This window comes from Rhincodon typus, chromosome 5 (assembly GCF_021869965.1).
Source record: "Rhincodon typus isolate 14 chromosome 5, sRhiTyp1.1, whole genome shotgun sequence".
Classification (NCBI taxonomy): domain Eukaryota; kingdom Metazoa; phylum Chordata; class Chondrichthyes; order Orectolobiformes; family Rhincodontidae; genus Rhincodon; species Rhincodon typus.
Genome location: NC_063336.1, coordinates 49732230 through 49760206, shown reverse-complemented (window position 1 = coordinate 49760206; position 27977 = coordinate 49732230). Strand labels below are relative to the sequence as shown.

The window sequence follows — 27977 nt, the reverse complement described above, 5'->3', positions numbered from 1 at the left end:
TTATTTATCTAGAATAGTGGTTTATTTTGAAGCAATAAATTTGTAACTATATACACATTTTCATTTCACATTAAAGCAAAATAAATTACTTCCTTGGAATGTACATGGAGAATGCCCATCAGAAAAATCAACTTTTACTTTAGTCATGGAATACTCCCTAATGATTTAAAAGAATTCTGTACAGTGATGAAAAGCAGAGTTTAAAAACCTACACTTAGTGTTTTAAATCTGTTCAATATAGACCTGCACAAAGAGGAGGAGGAAGGTGAGGGGGGGAAAACAGAATCATTGCAAGACTGGCAAGGTGGTAAAACAGAGGCATCACCAAAATTAGGCTACTTCACTGTTGGCAAATCTGTAGCACCCAAGAGGAGAGCTCTGGGTGAGAAAAATCCAGCACTGGAACACGAACTACAGCCTGCTGCAGGATTGGAGATTTCTCCTTAGACAAAATAGGAAACCAAAAAAAAAAAGGTATGTTTATTATTTTTCCCTCCCATTTTTAATCTCAAAAGCTTCTTAGCTGCAGCATCAATAACCAATGCCACTTACAGTATGTACAAGTCACTCATTCCTCAGCATATCAGTTCTATAAATTGCCCAAGTGTTTCAGCACATCTGTCTGGCTCATGGCTGCCAATAGAAAAAATAAAACAATTGTGCATAATATTCCAGCAATTGTGTATAGTCTTGGAGTACCATGAAAACATATTAAGGAATTTAGTTTAAGTGGATCTGCTTCAATTGGAAAACAAGTTAGCTTCCATTTAAAAAGAGGCAAACCATGAGCAACTTCAAACCATTAGTTTCATGGGCTGACATTAATGGAGTCCTTGTTTTCAGTCAATAATCGTTCCCTTTCGTATTCTTCCTCCATTCGCTCCTTGCGCCAGGGAAGCTTTGCTAGGACTGGCTTATGGAAGCCATTGTAGAGTGCAGCACCTGCCAGCAGAATTAAAAAGCCTAGAATTTGGAGACCGTGGAACTGCTCCCAACCCACTGCGAGACTCACTATCCAGATTACCAAGGTCCTCAGACTGTCCAAAACCATCCTTGTGGTTGCACTGATTTCTTTTGTGACACTAATACCAGCAAAGTTAAAGAATGCAATGCTCAAGATGTTTCCCAAGAGGGCTACAAAGATTAGTGGCTTTAGACCTATTTGACAGAAAGCATCCAATGCATCTTCAAGGACACCTCTGGGATTTCCACTGAATTGGCCCACAGGAATGTAGTACATTGGAATCAGCAGCAGAGTTAGGATGATGAAGCCAAACATTCCTAAGAGAAAAACAACAAAATTAGTTGCTAGCGTCAACCTGCTATAGACAACCAGACTTAAGAATAATTGACAGAAAGTAGGCAAGTTTGTAAATGGAATTTCCTACAAAAAAGGCTCATTCTGAATGACAATTCTTTTTTCAAAGTACTGTGTATTATCTTGATCTGAATATTCAGGAGCAGTAAAATCAGTCATCAAGTGTACTGGGAAGAAATCAATCCCCACTTTTGTCACGTGGAGTTTGCTAAAAAAGCAGGACTCCTCAATTTGACTTTCACGCGCAGATGGACAAAGCACAAACCAAGTTTCCATATTTAAAAATTATGGAGTTTCTGCAGTCTAAATCTATATTTGTGGGCAGTCGAACAGCTACTTGCTAGAACTCTAACCCACTGAATTCTGCTTTAATACAGAAATGCTAGATGTTATGGGCAGAGGAAGTGACTGGGAAGATGGCTGTGGTCCCTGAACACATGGTTTGTGAAGGTGATCCTCTGGCCAATCAGACCACCACTTTGAATCTGGAGAAGGGTGTTCTTGCTTGCCAGAGATACAAGCCTGACTGACTCACTTAATTCGTATACCTTTATGTCGCAGTTTATAGCAACCAGCAAGGGGAAAGAGTTATAAAAAGTTATAACCTGGCCATCTTCAGGCTTGAGAGTGAAACAGATCCATCCTTTCTGGAGGTCCAATGGCTTGGTGTCCATCTCATTCACCAACCTCCAAACCCCCAAGCTATTCATCCAACTGGTACATTGTTATTAAAAGATAGAAGGTCTTTATCAAAGATAGTAGGAACTGCAGATGCTGGAGAATCCGAGACAACAAGGTGCAGGGCTGGATGAACACAGCAGGCCAAGCAGCATCATAGGAGCAGAGAGGCTGACGTTTCGGGCCTAGACCCTTCATCAGGATTTCACAAGTTTCAAAATCTCCCCTCCTCCTACCGCATCCCAAAACCAGTCCAGCTCATCCCTGCCTCCCTAACCTGTTCTTCCTCCCACCTATCCCCTCCTCGCAAAGACTGCTCACTAGTTCACAGGCTGTCTACTTATTGCTGGCCAAATCTCCATTCATAAAACACACACTGGCTTATGATAGTCTGCAATGAGACCCTCCACCAAATGCTTGAGCAAACAGCTGGGTAACTGTATTCAGGTGACATTCCACAGGGTGGAGTGCTGGGTCCCTTGTGAATGCCATAAACAAGTGTAGATGAGAATGTGGGGCAAGGGTGATATTGGGGTGGGGGCAAGTGATCAGATTGAAACAAGTTACTTATTTTGCTCTCTACAAGATGAAGAGCAAAATCAGGTCAAATCCATCCTTTAGTACTGGAGACATGCTTGCAAAGTGAAATATCGGGGTGCGCACTAAGGTGGTTGACCGGAGTCTGGCTAGAAATTTGTGTATCCCTAAGTCTTCAGAAAATGCTGAAATTTTAGCTTAACACTAATGACAAAAAAAGGCAGAAAATAAATTCAAAAAAGGCATGTCACAACTGTGTGTGATTTGTATCTTCATACATATTGACAAAACAAATTGGTGAGAAAGTTGATTTCTGACAGCTTCTGGAACAATATTCCCATAATCCACTACTTCCAATATAATATTGTTTACTGAGACATGGCCAATTTGTATTTTTATAGCAATCTCTAGAAAAGGCAATACCATTAAAATTCCACTTAGATTTGAAAGCAACAGTCTTGTTCAAACAAGCAGTTAGCCTTAAAACATAAAGGGCAGGTATGACAAGAGTTGGCCAAGATTGATTGGTAATAGACTAGAAAAAAAAGGGGTAGTCTGGTGAAACAAAAATAATTCACATATATTCCAAATGCAGTGAAAATCCTGAAGATAATCCATCAATAACTCACTAGGGCAAGCTGAAGGAGGTATTAACTTAATACTAAAAAAATAAAAATATTGTAAAGAATAATCTAAGTCAAAGAATTGAGAGAGAGGTGTTTTAGAAATAGAGAAACCACAAGAGTGGATAAAAATAATTGGGTGAGGTGGGGGAAGAGAGAGTAGGCTAGCCAGGAATATTAAAAATACTTAGCCTGCCCAACCATGTGTAATGGCTAATTATGTTAATATTGGAGCAGGGGCAGGGTCTGTATGGTATACTGTTGGTGCTATTTATGTTGTCGTGCTTCATTCAGCCCATTAGAAGGGTAGTATGTGTACAGTATTATAGTGGGGACAAGGCAATGAAATAAAAAAGGGACAAGATTCTTAATTTACACTTTTCTGTCAATGAAAGTTAAATGCAATGATACAACTTTGAATTGATGACAGTGTTGTGCCACTAACTTCAGAATGAAACTAAATTGCCAGCATTATTTTCTAGTTTAATTCATGGAAATGTGGGCACTGCCATATAGTCTAGCATTTATTGCCCACCCCAGATTACATTTTCCCCAGTTAAGAGTCACCACACTTTGCTACAGACCTAGAATCACATGTAGGCCTAGCAAGGACAGATTTCTCCCTTTTAAAAAAAATTAGGGCATTAGTGAACAAGATTGTTTGTAACACTTGACAATAGCTGCATGGTCACCAAGGCTACTTTTGCATTCAAAATTCTAGTGAAATTTGAACTCAATATCTGCCATGGGAGATCAAAGAGTAGGAAACTTATGCTCATCCATCAGGTATTGTTAAGTCCTAGGGGCGAATAAAAATGTCTAATTATCCCAAAGCTAGCTTTCTCTCCTACTGAGGAGTATTGTCAATACAGGAACCAGCTCTGACAGAAATCCAAGTTTCTTTGTAGATGCAACCTTAGTGGTTAGCACTGCTGCCTCACAGCACCAGGGACCGGGGTTCAATCCTGCTCCTCACCTGCCAAACTGGGCAACTGTGTTGAGTTTGCACATTTTCTACTCCCTGCACCCCCCCCTCCCCACCCCCACATCTGCGTGGGTTTCCTCTGCGTGCTCTGGTTTCCTCCCACAGCCCAAAAGATGTGTAGGGTAGGTGGGCTGGCCTTGATAAATTGCCTGAAGTGTTAAGGGATGTTTAGATTTAAGTGGGTTTGGGGAATGGGTCTGGATGGGATGTGCCAAGGATCAGTGTGAACTTGTTGGGCTGAAGGGCCTGTTCCCACACTGTAGTGATTCTATATAAATAAAGATATTCACCGCAAGAGCGAGCGCTCCTAAATAGGGAGGGAGAGGGAGAGTCTACGGCTACTCAAAAATTAGCCGAATGACAATTGTGCATAAAAACGGCATAAAAGGGGAGTGTAAGATTAAGCTTCAAATCATGTGTAAGGTTTTTGGAGTAGATCTGTAGCTTGGGTTGTGGGTGTGGAGGTTGGTTGGCTCGCTCACTCAAGCCGGTTTGTTGTTCCGCAGATGTTTCGTTACCGTGCTTGGTAACATCCTCAGTGCAGCCTCTGATGAAGCGTCGGTGTGTTTTCCTGCCTGGTTTTTAAACTCCAGGGTCCGTTGCGATGGATTGCCTCACTTCCGGGTTTCCTCCGTAGTGGAATGTATACAGGGTCGAGTTCAATGTGTTTATTAATAGCATGCTTCGTGGAGTTCTCATGCTTGTCTCTGCCTAGCTTGTCCCAGTCGAAGTTGTGGTTCTCCTTGTCCATGTGGATTGAGATGAGAGAGTATTGGTCGTGTCTTTTTGTAGCCAGTTGGTGTTCCTGTGCTCTTGTTGTTAGTTTCCTTCCTGTTTGTCCAATGTAGTGTTTCTTGCAGTCTCTGCAGGGGATCTTGTAGATGACGTTGGTCCTGTCCATGGAGGGGAGCAGGTCTTTAGTTTGGGTGAGCACTTGTCGTAGGGCTGATGTGGGTGTGCGCCACTCCGATGCCCAGTGGTCATCAAAGTCTTGTGGTGAGTTCTGACGTGTTCCTAATGTAAGGTAGTGTGATGAGTGTGTTGGGGTGTGTAGAACCTTTCTGATGCTGTTCCTGTAGGCATCTCCTGACCCAGTTCTTTGGATATCCATTATCCTTGAACACTTGGAAGAGGTATTCCTCCTCCTCTTGGCATAGTCCTATGTTGCTGCAGTGTGTTGTTGCCTTTTTAAATAGTGTTCACTATTCCTGGAAGCATGGCACTCCACGAAGCATGCTATTAATAAACACATTGAACTCGACCCTGTATACATTCCACTACGGAGGAAACCCGGAAGTGAGGCAATCCATCGCAACGGACCCTGGAGTTTAAAAACCAGGCAGGAAAACACACCGACGCTTCATCAGAGGCTGCACTGAGGATGTTACCAAGCACAGTAACGAAACGTCTGCAGAACAAACCAGCTCAGCGAGCCAGCCAACCTCAACATCAACTTCATGTCTCCATGGTTTAAGTTCCATAATAAGCAATTATTCCAGCCATGTTACAAAGTGACACCCCAGTTAAGAATATTGCACAATGTAATATACTGTTCATTAAAAGACCAACACCCTCCCTGAAGAGGGCTCAAATATACACAATTAATGCTTGCTCCTCAATGGTGAAAGTATTGGCATCAATATTACATACCTTCAGTACCCACAGCTCGAAGTGGGTGTACATCATGTTTATAAACAAATTTCTCCTCGAGCACCATCTGAATAGCCACAATGATCTGTGCAATGATAATTAGGAGGTCCCCTAAACAGCCCAAAAAAAAAACACGTTAAAAAAAAAGGACCGAAATCGGAAGTTTACTACTTCAAAACTCAGTTTCTTGCCTAGAGAGAAGTCAGAAAAAGAAACAGTTCAGTAGCTGGCACTCCGACAGTATTTGAAACCATTGATCAGGTAAATGCATCAGAAAGAATATTTGTGGCCTGTTTCTACTCTGGACAACATACCATTTTGTTCAGAAGCAGCAGATAAATCAGAACTAGCAACATCAGAAACTAAGTAAACTTAGCAATATTGGAGACGGTGCTAAAATCTTCAGCAAAATGTATGTGGTAGGTATTATTAACTAACAACTGTGGGCAGTGATTTCAGAATGAAGTATCTGCAGTTCAGTTACTGAAGGTGGCGCTGTAGCAGGTAGGGACTGTACTCCAGGAAGTAGTCACATTTGCAGTCAGTAGTCAGACCAGAGGGTATGTTTGCACGTGAGACAGGAAAGGGGACCAGACAGCAGGGGCTTCAGCCATTACGACTGTTTAACATGAAATTTCCCTGCCAGGAGTATGAGGTTCTTCTTAGCAGTACCAGAATCTGCACATTACTTTTGAGGCGATGTTAATTTAATCTGTGGATTTAACAGTCATTCATGGATCTGTCATTGCTGGCTGGAACAGCATTTGTTGTCCATCTAGTTGCTGTTAGAGTGGTGGTGAACTGCCTTGAACTGCTGCAGTCCATTTAGGTTAGGTTTTCTCCATGTGATAGAAGAACAGTTCAGAATTTTTGACCCAGTGATAGAAGGAATGGTGATATATTTCAGTCAAGATGGTGTGACTGGAGGGGAGCTTGAAAGAGTTGTTGTTCCCATTCATCTGTTGCCCTTGTCATAGATGGTATTGGTCAAGCATTTCAAGTGTCTGGTGCATTTCTGCAGTATCTTGTAGATGGTGCATAACACCATTGAGTGACAGCAATGAGTGAGTGAATGTTTAAGGAGTGGTGCCTACTGGCAAATGTAGTACAACAGTTAAGTTTCCATTTGAGCCCAAACCTAGCTATTGTTCATGTCTTGCTGCACTTTAACATGGACTGCTTCATTAGCTAATTTGCTGCTATTCAGATATCAAACATCTCTACTTCTAAGCTTGTGGAGACAAGGTCATTGAAGAAACAGGTGAAGATAGTTGGACCTAGGAACACTTTCCTGTGAAATTCCTGAAGAGATGTCCTAGAAATGACTGGCAACCAACCATACTGATGAAATGGCTGAACATTGTCTACACGACCACAATGCATTCAACAAGGTTCCCCATGGTTGACTGGTTAGTGAGTTTAGATCACGTGGGATCCCAGAGGAGTTGCCACTAGAATGCAAAATTGGCTTGAAGGTAGGAGACAAGGTGGTGGCAGTAGAAGGTTGCTTTTCAAACTGGAGGCCTGTGAGCAGTGGTATGCCACAAGGATCAATGCTGAGTCTGCTGTTTTTTTGTCATTTACATAAATAATGTTCTGGATATGAATATGGGAGGCATAGTTGAAGATGACACCAAAATAGGTAGTGTAGTGGACAGTGAAGGTGGTTCTCAGTACAATGGAACCTTGATCAGATGAGCCAAGGAGTGGCAGATGGATTTGAATTTAGACAAATGAGGTGTTGCACTTTGGAAAAGCAAGTCAAGCCAGGACATGACAGGGCTGCAGGGAGAGGTGCCAAACAAAACAAAAAACAAAAAAAAAAAAAAAAAAAGGGGTTCAGGTACATCATTCCTTGAAAAAAAGTAGAGTCAAAAATAGACAGGCTGGTGAAGGCAGCATTTGGCATGCTTGCCTTCATTGGGTCAGAACATGGAGTGCAGAGCTGGGACATCATACTGTGGCTGTCCAAGACATTGAGATAACTCAATACTGTGTACAATTCTGGTCACCCTTCTAGGAGGATGTAAAAGTGGATTTACAAGGAGACTGGAGGATTGGAGTTATAGGGAAGGAGTTGAATAGGCTGGGACATTCAATGCATTCCACTTTGGCCACTCTCCTAGCCTGTACGAGTCCATCCACAGACTCCACACTTAGTCAACGCTACCTGCCCCTCCACCTTTTTCATCTGCAAAGATAATGATGCCCTCGGTTCCTTTGTCCAGGTTGTTAGTGTAGGATGTGATTAGTGGTGGTCCCAAAACCAACCTGTGCAGAACTCCACTAGTTACTGGCTGCCATCCTGGGAAAAAAAGTGATCTTTTATCCCTACCCTCTGCCAGTCAGGACATCCTGTATCCATGCCAATATCTGGCTGCTATCACCATGGGCTCTCATCTTATTTAGCAGCCTCCTGTGTGGCAGCTTGTCAAATGCCTTCTGGAAATTCACACAGATCATGTGCATTGGCTCGCCCTTTGAAGGGAGAATGAGCAAGCTAGACAGAGAATTAATAGATTTATTAGGCATTACCTCCCCTTGACAAAACCATGCTGACTCAGCCCTATTTAAATCATGCACTTTCAAGTACTCTGCAAACTCATGTTTAATATGGACTCTTAAAATCCAGACAGACATGTCAGGACTGCAGAGCTTAAATCTTGTTAGTTGTGGAAGTGCTTAGCCCCAGCTATCATTTGCTGTTTATGCTGCCTGGCATAAATGTAGTCATACTTTGTACCTTCAACTTAAGGCTTTGTGGTCTTTGCATACCCTCACCCACTTCATTCAGCCAGCTTAAAAACAGAGGGGAGGATGTGCCACACCAAGGTTGCAGACTGTTAGTATCCCGAAAACAAAAAAGAAAGATAGCCAGTTTTTGAGGGGTGGAAAAAACAAAAAAAAAAAAAGACAGCAGCTGCTGAGTGTTTAAAAAAAAAGTAAACTTTCGGACCTTAGTAAATCTCAATTATAGCCATTCCTCTATTTAGATTTCCTTTGGGGCCAGCAAGAAGAATGCAGTCTCCCTCCCCTGCAAAAGTCTCAAGATCTTCTACACATTCACCCATTTCTCACTCCAGATGCCATCTGACCCTCTTGTATTTCCTGCACTAATTGTTTGACTTCTGGCATTTGCCAAGTTGTGTTTCGGGATCTCTATGGAAATCCTTAGGACGATCTAGAATTCTAGCAGCTGTCGAGTAAACAGCTCATTGTAGAGACCAGGCAGCTATTCATCCCAGAGTCAGAGACAAAAGGTGTTAAAGTTTGATCAGCAAAATAAAAAACCAAATACAAGTACAATTAATTTAGGCATTAACTAACATATTGGGAAATGGAGAAAAAAAAACTGTATGGAGGAGATCTCCATCATCTATAAGATTAATAGGGTGGTTATGGTAGGGAATCTTAACTTTCCAAGCATACTCAGACTGCCAGTGTTAAAGGGCTTGGGTGGAGAGGAATTTGTTAAATGTGTACAAGAAGATTCTGCTTCAGTACATGGAGGTACTTACCAAAAGGTGGTGCAAAACTTGACCTGCACTTGGGAAATAAGGCAGGGCAAGTGACTGAGGTGATAGTGGGGGAGCACTTTATGGCCAGTGGCCACAATTCTATTATTTTCAAAATTGTGATGGAAAAGGATAGACCAGATCCAAAAGTTAAAGTCCTGAATTGGAGGAAGGCCAATTTTGACAGTATTAGACAACAACTTTCAAAAATTGTTTGGGGGCAGCTGTTTGCAGGTGGGGGTGGGTGGTGGAACCAGCTGAAAAAATGGGAAGCCTTTTTAAAAAAAAAAAAAAAGAAAGAAAGAAAGAAAGGGAGAGCACATCCAGAGACAGTATGTTTCTGTTAGGGGGAAGGGCAAGGCTGGTGGGTGTAGAGGATGCTGGATGACTGGAGAAATTGAGGTTTTAGCAAGAAGGAAGCATATGTCAGGTATTGACAGCAGAGATCGAGTAAATCCCTAGAAGGGCATAGAGGCAATAGGAGTACACTTGAGAGAAATCCAGAGGTCAAATAAAAAAAGGGACGAGAGACAGCTTTGGCAAATAGGATTAAAAGGAGAATCCAAAAAAGGGATTGTATAAAATATATTTAAAGACATAAAAAAGTAACCAGGGAGAGAATAGGGCCCCTTAAAGATCAGCAAGGCCACCCATGTGTGGAACTGCAGAAGATGGAGAAGAGGAGGAGGACTAAATTAGTATTTTTTAGTGTTTACTGTGGAGATGAATATGGATAAATCAAGAACTTGGGAAATAGTGACATCTTCAAAAATAAAAAATTTTTTAAAAGTAGCACAAAATGCCCATATTACAGGTGGTGGTGGTGCTGGATGTCTTAAAATGCAAAGGTGGATAAATCCCCAGGTCCTGATCAGAGGTATCCTAAAACTCTGTGGGAAGCTAAGAAAGTGATGCATGGGTCCTTGCCGAGACATTTGTATCGTCAATAGCCACAGGTAAGATGCCAGAGGACTGGAGGTTGGCTAACATTGTGCCGCTACATAAGAAAGGTGGTAAGGAAAAGCCAGGGAACTACAGACCAGTAAGCCTGACATCAGTGGAGGGAATCCTGAGGGACAGGATTTACATGTATTTGGAAATGCAAAGATTATCTAGCCTCAAATAATGCTATCTTGTAATGTTGATTTTGTCTAACACACCCTGTGCAATGTAACCAATATGCCTCTAACATTTTAGAAGCTTTGATTTGTACATCCTTGCTTACTATGATCTGCCTGTAAGCAAAGTGTCATGTACTGAAGTACAGTGAAAAAAATCAAACATGGCTTTGTGCATGGGAAATCATGTCTCACTAATTTGATTGAGTTTTTTTGGAACAGTGAAGAGAATTAATGAGGGAAGAGCAGTAGATGTGATCTATAGGGACTTCAGTTATGCATTTGACAAGGTTCCTCATGGTAGATTGATTAGCAAGATTAGGTCACACAGAATAGAAGGAGAACTAGCTCAAAGGTAGAGGACAGAGGATGGCGGTGGAGGGTTGCTTTTCAGACTGGCGGTCTGTGACCAGCAGTCTGCCACAAGGATCAGTGATGGGTCCACTACTTCTCAACATTTATATAAGCAATTTGGATGTGAACATAGAGATATATAATTAGTAAATTTGCAGATTACACCAAAATTGGAGGTGTAGTGGACAGCAAAGAAGGTTACCTCAGTACAATAGGGTCCCAATCAGATGGGCCAAATAAACCAAGGAGTGGCAGATGGAGTTTAAATTAGAGAAATGAGGTGCCACGTTTTGGAAAGGCAAACAGGGCAGGATTTACACACTTAAAAATGGTAAAGTCCCTGGGACATTGCTGGACATAGACCTCAGAGTGCAGGCTCATAGTTCCTTAAAAATGGAGTTGTAGGTAGACAGGATAGTGAAGACGATGTTTGGCATGCTTGCCTTTATTGGTCAATGCATTGACTATAGGAGTCGGAAGGTCATGCCGAGACTGTACAGGACATTGGTTAGGCTACATTTGCAATACTGCATGCAATTCTGGTCTCCCTGCTATAGGGAGGATGTTGAGAAACTTGAAAGGGTTCAGAAAAAAGATTTACAACAACATTGCCAGGGTTGGAGGGTTTGAGCTCCAGGGAGAGGCTGAATAGATTGGGGCTACTTTCCCTGGAGCAGTGTCTGAGGGGTGACCTATTAGAGGTTTACAAGGTCTGAGGGGTATGGATAGGGTAAATAAGCAAGGTCTTTTCCAGGGGTGGGGAGTCCAAAACTAGTGGGCATAGGTTTAGGGCAAGAGGGGAAAATTTAGAAGGGACCTAAGGGGCAATGTTTTTCACCCAGAGGGTGGTGCTTGTCTAGAACAAACTGCCAGAGGAAGTGGAGGCTGGTACAATTACAACATTCCAAAGATATCTGGATGGATATATGACTAGGAAAAAAGGTTAAGGGATATGGGCCAAATGGGACTAGATTAATTTAGGATACCTGGTCAGTACAGTCAAAAATCAGACCAAAGGGTCTGTTTCTGTGCTGTATATCTCTATGACTATGTTGAAACTGACACCAGTTTGAGCTACTTGTCCAACTGGTTTCTTTTCCTACTCTATCAATCAATACTGATAACTGAACAAGCAGGCATTAGAACTAGCCTAGAATCAAATTTAGAGTATTAACACAAAGCTGGTTCAACACCAATCCATATACAGCATTAGGTATACCATAAGCACATTTACTCACCAGTTATAACATGAGATAACTTGCTGCCTTGGTCATTATTTCCACTGACAAAGTCTGCTAGGCCCACTACCACAAGACCACAGATAGTGAAAAAAATCCCCACCCACTGGCTAGCTGTTAAATGACGGCCTAGGAAGGCAACAGAGAGCAGGCCAGTGAAGATGATAACAGCTCCTCGTAACATCTGAAAACTGGATGCACTGGTCAAGTTTAAAGCTGGAAGATAAAATAGCACAGGGTAAAGAAACATTTCAAGTTTATGGGGCTGACTTGATGAAAGTTGCTAGAAAACTAAGTAAAAACAGATCAGCTTCAAGGAGATACATGATCAGAGAAAAGTCAAACAGACCCACAGCAACTGAACAAGGTTGCTCGATCTGGAGGATCAGTGATCATGCAAGTTCTAAATACATTCACTGAGAACCATAGGGGAATGTCAATGCATGTTGGTAGCTCAGAACCGATGTCCTTTCAGGAAAAGTGGGTTACTCTAGTGTCAGTGTTCAACATCCAATTGCATTCCTTCTCCTCCCTTCTTCCCCAACCCCCTCCTTTCCACATCCCCACCCCTCACTACTGCGGAGTTAAAGTAAACCAAGTACAAACACAAAGATCAGAGTATCTTGACTAACCAATGAGAACAATTAAACCAGTAATACTTAAATGCTTGAAAATGGTTTTATGGATTGGTACCACGTTGCTAAGGCTTAGATTATCTATCAACACATTGAGAATTTCTAAGTTACTTTCATTGTGCAGCATTCGATTTCTTAATTTTCACTTAAGGGGGCCAGGATTACAGCTGATGAACGCAGCCTCTAGAGCAGCAAAGCCTCCTTTAATGACCATCACTAATTACACAAAATATTGAAAAAGGATACCAGGTACAAACAGGTCTTTCCCACAAGATGGGGAAAATTTCCTCATGGCCATTAAGTCAGACCTTAAAATTGTGTCTACCGCTGCAAATGTTTTAAAGAGGTCAGAGCAAAGCAGTATGGATGCTTATTTTAGGCATTATTCAACTTGATCTATGATCTAGCTGGATATTAGCCATGTTTAGTTCAGCTACCCTCCCATCAACAGTAACTGTATTTATTACCAAACAGACATCTGCATACTACACATTTGTAGAAACCAAGGCTGCCCCAGTCAGCAGTAAATTTAATGGTACCAAAGGTAGAATAGTGGACTCATGGTAACTTCAGGACAACATGTTCCCTTTTATTTTGGCAAAAGGAAAGCAAACAAGTTGCCATTCAGTTGTTTTCGTGTGTTGTCTGAGGATAATGGTCAGATGACCAAAAATGCAGTGCATTCAAGAAGTTAATTCCATTCAATTTGGAACACCAATGGTCCTGAGATCACTTACATTAACCCAACATGATCAAAGGAACTTGGATTAAGACTTCCGTGCAACTTGCAAATACAAACCAAAATACAATTGATTGCAGTCCATTTTCAACCACAACATTGCAGTAAGTGATACCAACACTAACACAGAAAACATGTTAAAAACATACAAGGCAGCATGGTGGCTCAGTTCTTAGCCCTGCTTCCTCAGCAATAGGGACCTGGGTGACTGAGCAGTTTGCTTATGTGACTGCATGGGTTTCCACTGGGTGCTCCAGTTTCCTCCCACAGTTCAAAGATGTGCAGGCTAGGTGGACTGGCCATGTTAAATTGCCCTGTATTGTCCAGGGTTGTGTAGCCTAGGTGTATTAGCCATGGTTACTGGGAGTTTTAGGGATTGGGTGGTCTTCAGAGGGTTAGATTTGACAGGCCAAATTATCCATTTCTGCCCTGCAGGGCTTCTAAGAAACTAACTTGTTGTTACAGAGCAACTGTGTTCTTGATGCAATCTTTTGCTTAGTGAACATTTGAGCACCATTTGCTTGAAGTCACTGTTTTTCTGTTCCAGTGATTCATTGGTAACGTTTGTTCTGTGGTACTGAGTCAGACAGACCCAGAAAGTCCAATTTTGATGGACCTAAAAACATGTACAGATCAGGAACTGCAGCAGCAGGGGACATAGAAAAACTAATGAAATTCAGTGTCCTCACAGGGGATACAAATGATTAGGAAATCAAAAAAAGTAAAAATTTGTTGCTAAATGCTGCTAGTGGTCAGCAACAGTGAATCAGGTGCAACAACTCAAGTTGTGTATTTGTAAAGATACTGAAGACAAACAACTCAGTAAACAAAGTATACAAGTCAATAAATATTTGTTTCAGAAACTCCACGTGATCCCAGTTATGAAAATGCTGGCTAGATATTCCTGGAATTTAGGAATCACTGGTTAGATCAGCATTTAGCTATCTGATTATTTTCTTCATTTTAAATGAGAAAGGGGAACTCCAATGTGTTACTCCAGAGCAATATTGGGATTGGCTCACTAGCTTATTTGAACATGAGCCATTCTGTTCTATCAAAACTGCTTGAAAACTTAAAGTTGACAGCATCTGCCTAGATGCTATAAATTGCAAACCTGATGCTGCAAAGTTCACCTTGGTACTATCTGGGGACCAACGCTAAAATGGAGCGCAGTCTCTGACCACTTGAGGAACAGGATGACACTGCCTGACCCCCATTGCCCCTCCTGGGAGGACACTCCACAAATATCCCAGTCTCAGGACAGCCTCAACCAATCTGTGGAAAAATCCACACACACGCATGCACCACACTTAAATGTAGGTCTTTGCTTCACCCTCAGCAATTCTCAATACCAACTTTGAGGGTTTCTCACTCAACCTCTTAATTGGGTCAAAAAGTTTCATATTGTGAACAGGCACACTAGACAAAATGGGAAGTAAACAACCTCTAATTCACTAAACTGAAACCATATACTTTTGAACCTTCACTACAACTCGGTTATAACCGAACAGCAGAAGTATAACTGGGTAGCATGTCTTAAGAAAACCAAATGTTACTCAGAAGTTGCTCCACTCGCAACTATTTGAAAATGTAGCTGCAGAATGCCAAGAGAAATATTAGTGTTTAATTATTCCTGATCAGAGTATTTTGGTTTCTTTGCCAATCCTTTTGAAGGAGTCAGTCAGTACTACTTACCGATGTACATAATACTGGTGGCAGTCATGTCACATAGTGCAGGGGGTAGGAAAATGAAAGAGTTGAACTTCCTTGCAGAAGCCATTTGGGGTTCTGGTTTTCGTCGATCATGACACACGATTATGTAAAACACAGCTAAACAGGAGACCTCCCCAAGAAACATTCCTACTGCCTGCAAGGAACAAAAAGATGGCAAATAAGAAAAGCATTTTTCCCTAGCCCAGCTGAATTTTGAGCTTCTTCCAGGTCACGTTACAAAACCTCCTTCAGTTGGAAGTTCTTATCACTAGAGATAGAGATAGTGTCTCCAACTGCTTTATGTATTAGCAAAGTGTTGAAAATCTGAGGGCTGACAACTGAAGCAAAATTGCAAACAATTGCTTCATAAAATGAGTTTTGGTGAAAGGGGGGCAGGAGTAGAGAAAGAAAGAAGGCTTCTAAAAATCACATGATCAAATAAAAAGGACAAGAACATCTGTGTATGGTAGTAGAAAAGATGCAGGGCAATGCCATGAAAAAATATTGTTTTAAGTCAGTAGGGTTCAGGAAGCCACTGGTTTGAAGTTGTGGTTTCAAGGGAGTAAGGTCAAAAACAGGGTAAAGGTAAAAACCAGGTCAACCATACTGCAGCAAGAATTGTTCTGCCTACCTAACCACCTTATAGCTTAAATCAAATCAGAAGCTAAACTCAAGTTAGTTGTGATATTATTGCTAAGATTTTAAAAAGGGATTTTCAGGAATGCTGATAGTGCATGCTCACCTGAAGGAAAGGATGATTAAACAGGTGTGTCTGTGATCCATGGCAACCTTTGGCACTAAATCCATCAGCCCACCTGGAAAAAAAAAAGTGTCAAAAAAAGTTAATTTGTCATTGCTTGCTCAATTGTACAAAAAAGGTTGTGGCTTGCTTGTCCTGCAAGCTAGAAAGCAAATGGAAACTCTTACTCAACTCAAAGGAGATTTAACAGGAGGCTGAGTGAAACACAAGAGAAGACAAACAATACAACCAAAACAGTGGGAAACATCCGTTACCTCAATGTCAACAAGCTTGCTGCAAAAACAGTACATGGAAAGCCGATGGGGTGGGGGTGAAAAAATAGTCTCCCATAACATTAGAGACTTCCAAGTGATGATCTGGCTCTCCATGAGTAAATGCTCCACTGCTTAGGGCAGCCTTGGCTTCAGGGATCCAAGCTGGAACCTTTGTAGTTGAAAAAAATATTCTGTATTGTGTGCAGCACATATACATTCAGAAGCTGACAAAGTCTTTATTTATTGCTCATTGCTTCTGACACCAGCTCTCACCTAAAACAAAAGCCTCTATCCAAAATAATTTCTAACACCCAACTGTAATCACTTAAGTTTTCTGCTCAGCTCTGGCACAACATGCTGCACAGGTATCCAAAATATACAGCTCCCAAGATGGTGCACAATTGAGTGGAGAGTTGTAACCCTTAACAAGGATTTAACCTGGTTGTACAGTGTCAGATCATTTGTGAATGGGATGAACAGCAGGTTGAAAAACTCCCATGAGTCAAACTTTTACTTTGATAACACCTCCAATCTGTGGAAATTCCCACCAGCAGGAATTAATGTGAATGTTTGGACAGTACAGAAAATAAGCTTATGCACAGAAGAAACTTATTGCAGGAGTGTCCTGGGTATACGGATGAAATGAAGGAAGTGAAAAGAGAACAAGGATGCCAAACATCAGGTTTCAGAACTCAACAATCCACAAGTGGGTAACAGGGCACACTACAGTTGCTCAACATTTGGAAAAGCTGCCATAACAGAGATACATCTGTTAAAATTGTCACAGTACTGTAAGATTAAATACACATTGATGCTTTTTGCCAAGGGATTCTATGCATTTGCATGATGTGGCTACTATTGTAGTTTGAACTATTTCCTCCAATTAGATAACATTGACAAGTATCATGGTTCTCTGGTCAGCAGCTAGATAGTTAAAAGTGAATCCATGCTGCACTGAATGGTCATAAAGCAAAGCTAAGCAGTGACTGAATTGCATCATACTTCTCTCCACAAAAGTATTACTTGGTCAGCAGTTGAATTGAACAATAAATGTTGTTAGATCATCTTTCAAGACAGTAATGTTCAACAAACTTCTGCTTACTTTGCTGTTTGGTTCTGCGATGTGTCTGAACATTTCAAATGCATCAGCAAAAGATTTTTCTTGGATTGAAAGTCTGTTCCACAGGAGGTTATTGGAGAGACAATGTCTCTGGACTCATGGGCTGTCACAAGGTGCACGTTGGCTTAGTCAGCACTGCTGACTCAGATCCAGGGAGCTGGGTTCGTTTCTACCTTCAGAAAATGGGAGTTTGCACACATTCTCCCGAGTCTGCGTGGGTTTCCTCCAGCTGCTCTAGTTTCCTCAGTCCAAAGATGTGCAGATTGGGCAATTTAGCATGGCCAATCCACCCAAAATGTCCAGGGATGTGTAGGCTGTATGCATGAGCCTTGAGAAGTACAGGGTTACAGGGATAGGGCAGGGGTGGGACATTGAGGGTCATTACGGACACAATGGGCCAAACAAACAGTCTACTTTCACAGGGGGTCCTACTCCAGTTGCCATTGGATGCTGACTCAGCACAAGAGCATACCTGGCAAATCAAAAGCCAAGGCCAAACCAAAAAAAAAAACCAACTCACAACACACTCAATCCATTGCCAACTGGAATCAAGTACCACTATAGTCCTCACTGAGGAGTCCTCTATGCAAATCAGTAACTGGACACCACAACATTCACCCAAAGGCAAGTTGTTGAAAGAGGCCACTATTATTAAAACTGTTCTGACACTGGTTATCACTGACTCAGGTGGAACTGGACCCAAACTTGACATGCTGCACCACAGGAAGTCTGGGTTTAAAAAAAGGGAAAGAGACATGCAACAGAAGCCCTAGAGAAGGGCAGAAAGCATAAGGGAACTCAAGAAAGCAATTAGGAAGGTAAAGAGCCATTAAAAATACATTGGCAAGAATCTCAGCGTATTCTTACAGAATATCCATAGGATGAGAATAACCAGGGAAAAAAGGAGGCCCTCTTAGGTAACAAAGGGGCAATCTGTGATAAAGGAGAAGATGGACATTGGTAAAGTGTTACCAAGTACTTCACACCCTTTACTCAGGAGAATGCAAGTACAGCATTCATGAGTGATATTCTTGAACAGATTGTTTAGCAAGGTCGTATAGAGGTTTTGGCACATTTAGAGATGGACAAGTCCCTAGGTCTCGTAAATTATATCCCAGGCAGCTGTAAGAGGAGGAAGAAGTTAGAGGCTCTGACCCAATTTTAAGTGGTCTCTGGCCACAGGTGAAGTGCCAGAGGTCTGGAGGCAAGCTAATTTGGTTCACATCACAATGTGATCAGAGATGGATCAGGGGAAAAAAAAACAAATTATTTGCACAGAAACTATTGAAAATAATAATGGGAAAATTAATCTCCATTTAGAGAACATTTCATCAGGGATAGTCAGCGATGGCTCTGTCAAAGGGAGGTCATGCCTAATAAATCTAGTGAAACTTTTCAAAGAGGTGACCAAGTGGTTGGATGAGGGTAGGGAGGTTGATGTAATGTATATGGATTTCAGCAAGGCCTTAACAAGCTCCCACATGGAAAACCAAAAGCTAAAAGCTCATGGGATGCAGGGTAACTTAGCATATTGGATCCAAAATTGGTTTAGCAATCGGAGACAAAGGGTGGTTGTGGAAAGCTGTGTGTATGGACTGGAGCCCGGTACTTGATGTACCATAGGGAACTTCATGCTAGATCTGGTGCATTTGAAAACACCAAACCCTTAAACTAGAACTGAGCCAGACCTTTAAGAGAAGCTGCTGTTCAAGTCAACAAGAGACAGAACTTCATTTTTCTCCCCTAATATAGAAACTGAACACAAATCTTTAAAATATGTTAAGCTGTTAAATACATGTAGCTCAACTGAAGAAAATTTAAACTGCAATTTCAGACACAATTGACTATCAATATCAAAAAGCAGCCTTTTGGCATGAAGTCCAAATGCTCTGTGGATCTTCCCTGTGAAGGTGACCCTTATGTTTGTAATGAGAAGTTAGTGAGGGAAAAAAAAAAAAAAAAAAACAAACTTACTAAACCTGGCAGCATCGGTGAAAGAAACAGTTAACATGGAATCCAAATGACCAAGATTCCTGATGCTGAATTGGCCATTTGGGTTGCTAGTGGGAGTTCTTTACCTTATGTCCTCACTTGGATGACAAATCTTATCACTGTCAGCTTGCAGAAACAGCTGCTCTAAACTCATTCCACCCAATGATGCACTGGGTCATAGAGGACAAACCTATATAGATGGTCCAACAGATTCATATTTACACACTGGCATCCATTTTTTCCCACCCCTTTAGGCTTCTGGAACCCATTTCAGTCCCCTCCTCAAAATATGAGTGTTGGAAAAGGAGTCTCTATGGCATAAACCAAACAGTTGTTTCTCACCACACATTTAACACTTCAAAAAAATTTTAAAAAGTGGTCTTTGGATTCTGTAAGCAAACTTCTTGTTGGGTGGTGATAATTTTGGCAATATTCAATTGTTTCTAGGTTATGATTGTTGAGTTTCACATTTTATGAAGGATAAATGTTGGTGACAATGCAAAGGTCTGCAATTTAAATGAAATATTCTATGGCACTAAAGTTTGATACAGGAGATTAGAATAGCTTGTACACTGCAGTTGTACTATTAAGCCTGAGAAAGCTACTACTTGCCTTTTAAGCAAGGTCTTGCAAAACACAATCAAATGACAGACCAGATGAGAACTCCACCTCAAAGTATGCTTACGAGAGGAAGCACTGACTCCTCAGCCTGGCTGCATTTCAAAACAGTTAGAGCATGAAGTCTACTTCAGTTGTCATGAACACATCTTTAGTACTGGACACTTGTGGCATAAATTTACTCACTGAATGTCAGCCCAAACCCAAACATTGCTGCAAGTGCACATTGACTGCTTCAGTATCTGAACACAGAAATAGCGCTTATGTTCGTAGTGCACATCTCCACTTTCAACCTTTAACAGGGGGAGGTCATTGAAGGAGCTGGAAGCTAGGATACTAGCACACTGAGGAACTCCTGCATAGATTTCCTGGAGCTGAAACGACTAACCAACAATCAAAAAGTCTGCTTTGCAAAAGATTGATTGTGGAGTCATGTGGTAAATAAATATGCCCATGCTTTTGTTTTCTTCTTTTGGACTGAGGACATCAGATATATAATGCAGCTGATTGATCAATTATAGATTTTTACAATGTGTAAAGCAGACCCTTGTCCAACTCTTCCATGCTAACTAGATGGATGAAACTGAACTAGTCCCATCTGAAGCGCTGCAGCTATTGTTAAGTTTCACTTCTGCCTTGTGTATCCATGACAGAGGTGCAGTTCCTTGTTACTGTTAAGTAGGTGAAGGTCAACATCAACTCAAACCAGATTGATTCTCATTTACCTTCAATTCTAGACTTGATGGAAGTCCATTAGAAGTCTCTTATTCACGATGTATGGAGCGTTTTTAAAATCATACAGCAAGAAAATGGTCTGTTTTCTACCCCCTTGGTTCAGATGGAGTATTTGCTCCAATTTGACTTGCTGAAACACAATTATAGCCAATCAACAACTGCTGACTAGTACTGATGCACTCTAAATCATCAAAAAGGAACTGAGTCATAATGTGGCTTTAAAACCATAAAGGCTTCTCCAGTAGAGAAAAAAATTCAACCAGTCAAAATCTGAAAGTGTGCAACATTTTAAACAGCTCAGAAACTCCAAGTTCAAACTGAAAATAGATCAGTGCTACTATACAGCAAGTGGTCTTTGTTATTCTAGAGGTTGTGAAAAAAATGAACCACTTTCAAGTTCCAAAAACTGTATTCCAAGGGTGGGATTCCACAGGTTTGCTTGAGTGACAGCTTTGGTACTACACTCGACATTCGTTCCCCTCAACCTTCCAGCAAACAATGCAGCATGCATCACTTTGCCTGCACAACAAAACCCCCTACTACAGTATTCCTTCTAGATTAACCTAGAAAACACTTGTTATCTTCATTGATCCTTTACAGCACTTGAGCTAATTTAACAATAGCAGTGATACAAAACACCAATTCCAAATCATCGTTCTTTAGATAGTTATCGGATTTGACTCACTCACCCTAGTCAAGGTGATGTTCATATTCAGATAAATCTGCCAGTTGCATTCCTAGTAGGAAGGACCAACCTAGTCTCTCGGCAAAAAGTTCTCTTCACATGAGTTTACTGCTCAGTGTCGCAAGGTCTAGTGTGGCACTAAAACAAGAGATCTTCTGCAGATCTAGCCACTCAAAGTTGGAGTTGAATAAAATTGTTGTAATAGGCCATTCTCTATCCACCAACCTGACATATCCCTCATTCTAGGGAGTTATTTTTTAAAATATACATTTGTGGCACATCAACTTTGCTGGCCATCATCTGTCCAAAATTGCCACTCCCCAAATGCTTTCTTGAATTGCTGCTGTATATTTACTGTCGTTAGACCCATGTTACTGTTAGAAAGGAGTTCAGCATTTTGACCCAGTGACACTGTAGGAGCAGCAACATATTTCAAAGGCAGGATAGTGAGAAGTTTGGAGGGGAACTCGCAAGTGGTATTCTAACATATCTGCAGCTTTTGTCCTTTAGGGAGGAATTATGGCTCAAGGTGTCATGAAGCTTTGGTTACTTTCTATTGTGTATTTTGCAGATAGTTTACTGCTGCTACAGTCTAGTGAAGGGGGCTGCTTTGTCCTGGCTGATGTTAAGCTTCTCATTATTAGAGCTACATTCACCCAGGCAAGTGGGGAGTGTTCCATCACACTTCTGCCTTGTAGATGTCTAGATTTTCTTCCCCAAAGCCAAGAGTTATTCACTGCCAAATACTAGTATCTGATCTGCTCTGTGAAAGACAGTATTTCTAAGAACTCCAGTTCAGTTTTCAGTCCACAAAAACTCAGAACATTTATGTTGGGGAATACTGTAAAAGAGTGATGCCATTGAATGTCAGTGGACAACGTCTCCTTGTAGAGATTGCAACCAGTCATTGCCTGACACTTGTGGCATAAAATTTACTCACTAAATGTCAGCCCAAACCCAGACATTGCTGCAAGTGCACATTGTGTTCAGATACTGAAGCAGTCAAAGTGCTGATGTTTGTAGTGCGCATCTCCACTTTCAACCTTTAAACAGGGGGAGGTCAATGAAGGAGCTGAAGGCTAGGATACCAGCACACTGAGGAACTCCTGCATAGATTTCCTGGAGCTGAAATGACTAACCAACAATCAAAACCATATCTTTTTGGACCAGATAGGACTCCAACCAGAATTGCAATCACACAGCCAAGACCCAGCCCTGGCTGAAGAGAATACAAATAAGCTCGCTAGATGGAGCGACATGCATATCTGAGAGAGGTGTTAAGGCTGCAGGAAGAGGTCATGCATGCTACATAGAGCTGAACAATCTAGTCAATGGTTGAGATCAAAGCTGTGTTTCCACACCACATTCAGAACTGATAGTGGATGCCAATCAAAATGGGAGGAGACTCCACTGGCATCTCCATCCTCAAAAGCAGAGCCTCAACATCAAGTTCAATCACCTTTAACCTGGACGGCAAATGGATGCTCCATCTTAGCCTCCTGATGACTCCAGCATTACAGAAGCCAGACTTCAGCCAAAACAGCTTATTCCACATAAGTGCATGAAAGCACCAGATATAGCAAATCCCATACCCAATGAAACCTTGTGCTGCAGAATGAACACACTGCCTAGACAAGCTGGTCCACTACAACTACAGGTATCATATGTAGTAGATTTTTCACTACAGTACTTCCTATTCACAGAAAAGGTCAAATTCCATCCATTCAATTACCACCTTATTCAGTGAAGTGGATAGAGAGAACAACAAAGCTTTCAAGCAGCAATTCCAGCCTGCTACTGGCTTACTGATGCTTTGTATAAAAAAAGCAACTCAAAGATTATAGAACATACAAGATTTTACAGGAACTATCAACAGTGAATATAGGTCCCTTGAGAAATGAGACTGGGAAATTGCACAGCCTAAGTATTTTTTTTCTTCACAATAGAAGTCAAAGAGTCAGGAACTAAAGCAAATCATGGGAAAGAGTGCTGAGAAAACAAGGATTAAAAATTGACAAGTTCCCTGACTTGATGCCCTGGATTTTAAAGCAAGTGGCTACAAACAAAAGTGGAAGCATTGGTTGTAACTTCAGAAATTCCCTGGATTCCAGGAAGTCCCACTAGATCGACAAAATGTAGTGTAATAATTATATCAGAAAGGTAAAAGAAGCAGGCCAGTTAATTTGTTATTTTCTCAATGACAGATTTTTTTTTTCTTTTAAAAAGGAATTCTACCTCAAGTATTATGTCAAGGAACAGAGTCAATGCAGTCTTGAAGGGAAATAGTGTTGTTTGAGAATTTAACAGTCAGGGTGGATTGGTTGGGTTGAGGAAAAAAGGAAGCAGGTAACAGATTCTCCAGCATCTGCAGTTCCTACTATCTCTAATACCTCTCTCTCCTTCCTGGAGCTCCATCTCCAGCAACCACCTAGAAACCAATATCCATTTCAAGCCCACCAACTCCCACAGCTACCTAGAATACACCTCCTCCCACCCACCTTTCTGCAAAAATACCATCCCTATTCCCAATTCCTTCGCCTCTGCCGCATCTGCTCCCTGAAGGAGGCATTCCACTCCTGTACATCTCAGATGTCCTCGTTTTAAGGACCACAACATCCCCCCGCCCCACCTCAGTGGTCGAGAACGCCCTTGACCATGTCTCCCACATTTCCCGCAACTCATCCCTCACACCCCCTTCCCCGCAATAACAACCAAAACAGAATCCTCCTCGTCCTCACATACCACCCCACCAACCTCCAGATCCAACGCATCATCCTCCGACACTTCCACCATCTGCAATCTGACCCCACCACCAAAGACATTTTTCCCTCCCCATCCTCATCCGCCTTCCGCAGGGACCACTCTCTCCGTGACTCCCTTGTCCGCTCCACACACCCCTCCAGCCCCACCACACCCAGCACTTTTCCCCTCACCCCCATCCCAGGCCCCAAGAAGACTTTCCACATTAAGCAGATGTTCACTTGCACATCTGCTAATGTGGTATACTGCATCTGCTGTTCCCATTGTGGCCTCCTCTACATCGGGGAAACCAAGCCGAGGCTTGGGGACCACTTTGCAGAACACCTACGCTCGGTTCACACTAAACAACTGCACCTCCCAGTCGTGAACCATTTCAACTCCCCCTCCCATTCAGCAGACGGCATGTCCATCCTGGGCCTCCTGCAGTGCCACAACGATGCTACCCGAAGGTTGCAGGAACAGCAACTCATATTCCGCTTGGGAACCCTGCGGCCCAATGGTATCAATGTGGACTTCACAAGCTTCAAAGTCTCCCCTCCCCCTACTGCATCCCAAAACCAGCCCAGCTCGTCCCCGCCTCCCTAACCTGTCCGTCCTTCCACCTCAAGCCCCAACCCCCATCTCCGACCTACTAACCTCATCCCACCCCCTTGACCGACCTATCTCCTCCCTACCTACACTCACCTTTACTGGCTCCATCCCCGCCTCTTTGACTGGTGTGTCTCCTCTCCACCTATCTTCTCCTCTATCCATCTTCTATCTGCCTCCCCCTATTTATTTCAGAACTCCCTTCCCCTCCCCCATTTCTGAAGAAGGGTCTAGGCCTGAAACATCAGCCTTCCTGCCCCTCTGATGCTGCTTGGCCTGCTGTGTTCATCCAGCTCTGCACCTTGTTATCTCAGATTCTCCAGTATCTGCGGTTCCTACTATCTCTTAATTAAAAAGGTTACTGCACTCCATGTGCTCTATCTTCTGGAATGGAGCGTGATCTATTAGCATGCACAGAGGATTGAAAATAAAGCCAAGACATTAAAAAGGAATCCTTTTTAATGTTGAAAAGCTGGAATTACAGAAGTGCTTCATGGATCAATGCTGGGACCTCAACTAATTACGAGTTAGAAACAACTTAAAAAGGGACTGATTATCATATAGAAATTTGAATACAGTGACAGAATCTGCAAAGGAAAATTGAAGGGTTTAAGTGAATGGGAAAATAACTAGATGGAATAGCATGCAGGAAAATGCAAGGTTATCCACTTTGGCAGAGAGAATAGAAAAGCAGTGTATTAGTGCCGTGATAGAGGAGTGCATCCTTATGCATGATTCACAGGCACTGTGCAGATACAGCAAGTGAAGGAAAATGGAATGATGGCTTTTATTGTCAGGGGGATACAGTATGAATAAAACCCAAATATTGCAGATGCAGAAAATCTGAATAAACAATGCAGGACTGGCAGCATCTGTGGAGAAAAAAAGTTAGCAATTCAAAGAATTGTCAGACTAAAAAAAACAATTCAGTATCTCTCAATAGATGCTGGCAAACCAGGGTTTCTCCAGTCCTAGAATCCTAAAGCAGCACACGGGATACTACCTTTATTAAAAAGAATATTTGTGATCAGGGAAGTGATACCAAAACTATATTAAACATTGGCTAGGCCACAACTATAATACTGTGTGCAGTTCTGGAATCCACATTATAGTAGGGATGTGATAGCACTGGAGAGGGCACAGAGCAGATTTACCCAGGGTGTCGTAGGCCAAAATGTTTTTGTTATGAAGAAATTGGATAGACTGGGGTAGTCTTCCCTCAAGAGAGGACTGAAGGGGGGCATGATTGAGATGTATAACCTCTGAGTGGCATAGACAGGAAGAAACTCCCACCTTCCACGCCCACCCCCACCCCCCCCCAAACCTTGGTGGGGACATAGATTTAAGGAAAAGGATAGGAGGTTTAGAGGGAATGAGAAGAGTTTTTCACCAGTTCGTGGGAATCCACAATACACTGCCTAAAAGGGTCAGAGAAACAGAAATACTCATTTTAGTATTTGACGTGCACTTAGGATGACATGGATACAAGGCTCTGGGTGAAATGCCAGAAAAAACATGGGATTAGAATAGCTAAGTGGCTGTTTCTGACCAGCACAGACTCAATAGGCCAAGGTGCTGATATCTGTACTGGAGACCTCTATGGTGCTAGTGACCAATCACAAAAGCAGGCAAGTCTTACTACATTGGTAGAAGGCACTGTTAGTACTCCAATCTAGGTATTGTCTTATGTACAGATTTGAAAATTTTGCTCTGAAATAACATCCAATGAGTTAGAGAACTAAATTTTGTTTTGTTTTAGAAACAGAGACATCACTGCCTTTATTTAAAATTAGCTACTTGGGGTCTCATCAGGAAAGACCAAAATAAGAATTTGAATTCAAGAGCAGAACTGCCAATTAAAATGATTTCCACCTCCAGAAAAACAGGTCTCTCTAGAGACCCCCATCCCTAAACCCAAGAGAAGCTCATCAGTTGCTTTGTTTTTCAAGTGGATACCAGCACACTTGATAAATTTTTCCAGCCTGAAGGAAAACAAAAATCAAACATTTCCAAACATTCACACATGACCAGCCAAAGTTACCATGAAGGATTCGCCTTCTCAACTTCTGCCCCTGCCCAAGGTGCAGTGACCCTCAAGTTAAAATCATCACCAATCAACTCTCTAATGAGGGAGAAGCCTGGTGGTCTGATTGGACCATGGTTGAGGCAGGGGAGCTGCTACAAATATAGCAAAGGGATATTTATCCTAATTAACCATTCAAACAGAACATGCAGTACCACATTAAATGCTTACTAAGTACACCAAACAACAAGTCTTACAGACTGCCAGTTCAATTGTGGAAGTGGTTCCCAGTCAGTGATATACAGTACATCAGCGTGGCTACCTTCCACTTTAGGAGCCTAACGTTGCAGCCAAGACTAGAGACAGGTTTCAGGACCATTGTCATTTCCTTGTGTAGGTGCAAAGCCTTTCAACTGCACTTATCAATTCATGTTTTGGAAGGGGGTCTTGTGGCACAGAGATAAGAAGGTTTAGAGCTGGATGAACGCAGCAGGCCAAGCAGCATCGGAGGAGCAGGAAGGCTGACGTTTCGGGCCTAGGGTCGTGTCCCGATTATCAAGTCCCACATGCTCCAGAAGCGGGCCACAACACTCAACCAGATTGTTACAAAAATATCTACATTCCAGTTTAATTTAACCTTCTACTTCCTGCCGGCGCTAACTGCACTGCAGTCTGGGACTTGCAGTCCTCCACGTTAGTTGCATACGGAAACTACCTAGAATACAAAAAAAACCAGGAACTACAAGTCAAATGGCATCCATCGCACAGTACTTTGTTTAAACCTCCAGTCAAAAAAAGTGCTCAACTCTATTTAGCCTATCCGCTTGACCCATCAGTGAAAAAAAAAACATAAAATTTGCGCTGCTGAATTAGATCGCATATCGCAATGGGAATAAAATTGAAGTTTTTCAACTCCAAATAGAATGAAAGATTGCAATCTCCGGGTTCAAATAATAAAACCCTGTAAATGGAGCGATGATCTGCTTAAAGAGAGTGAGAAGAAGAAGCGAGAGAGGGAGAGCTCGTAATGTTTCAGCTCCAGCCTTGGAGAGTGTGTCCGTGTAAAATGATACATTTTGTTACTTACTTAGCCGACAGCGTATTAATAGACCCTGTAATCAGCATCATCGCTGCTAGGCAAATCTGGTACTTAGTCCACGCCATGAATAGCCAGAAATGTATCAATTCTACTTTAGCCCACTGGTTTTTTTTATATGGAAATAGCCCTTCCTTCCCTCGTGATCGAGGGAACCAGAAATCACATGCTTCAGTCAGCTGAGAGCTTGACATCTCGAACAGCAAAGAAAGCGCTTGAGGGCTGTTCACTGTTTTACCACTA

General features: G+C 42.0%; 1 protein-coding gene across 1 annotated transcript; it reads right to left on the bottom strand.

The window, feature by feature from the left end:
• Positions 1-27895, bottom strand: slc35f6 (solute carrier family 35 member F6). The gene is made up of 6 exons (XM_048597451.1): positions 27726-27895; positions 15846-15918; positions 15086-15257; positions 12017-12232; positions 5792-5902; positions 1-1281 (listed from the first exon to the last, which is right to left on the bottom strand). Exons 1-6 carry the CDS (start codon positions 27800-27802, stop codon positions 809-811), a joined length of 1122 nt encoding a protein of 373 aa, XP_048453408.1. The 5' UTR covers positions 27803-27895; the 3' UTR covers positions 1-808.
• Between the last annotated feature and the right edge of the window lie 82 nt (positions 27896-27977).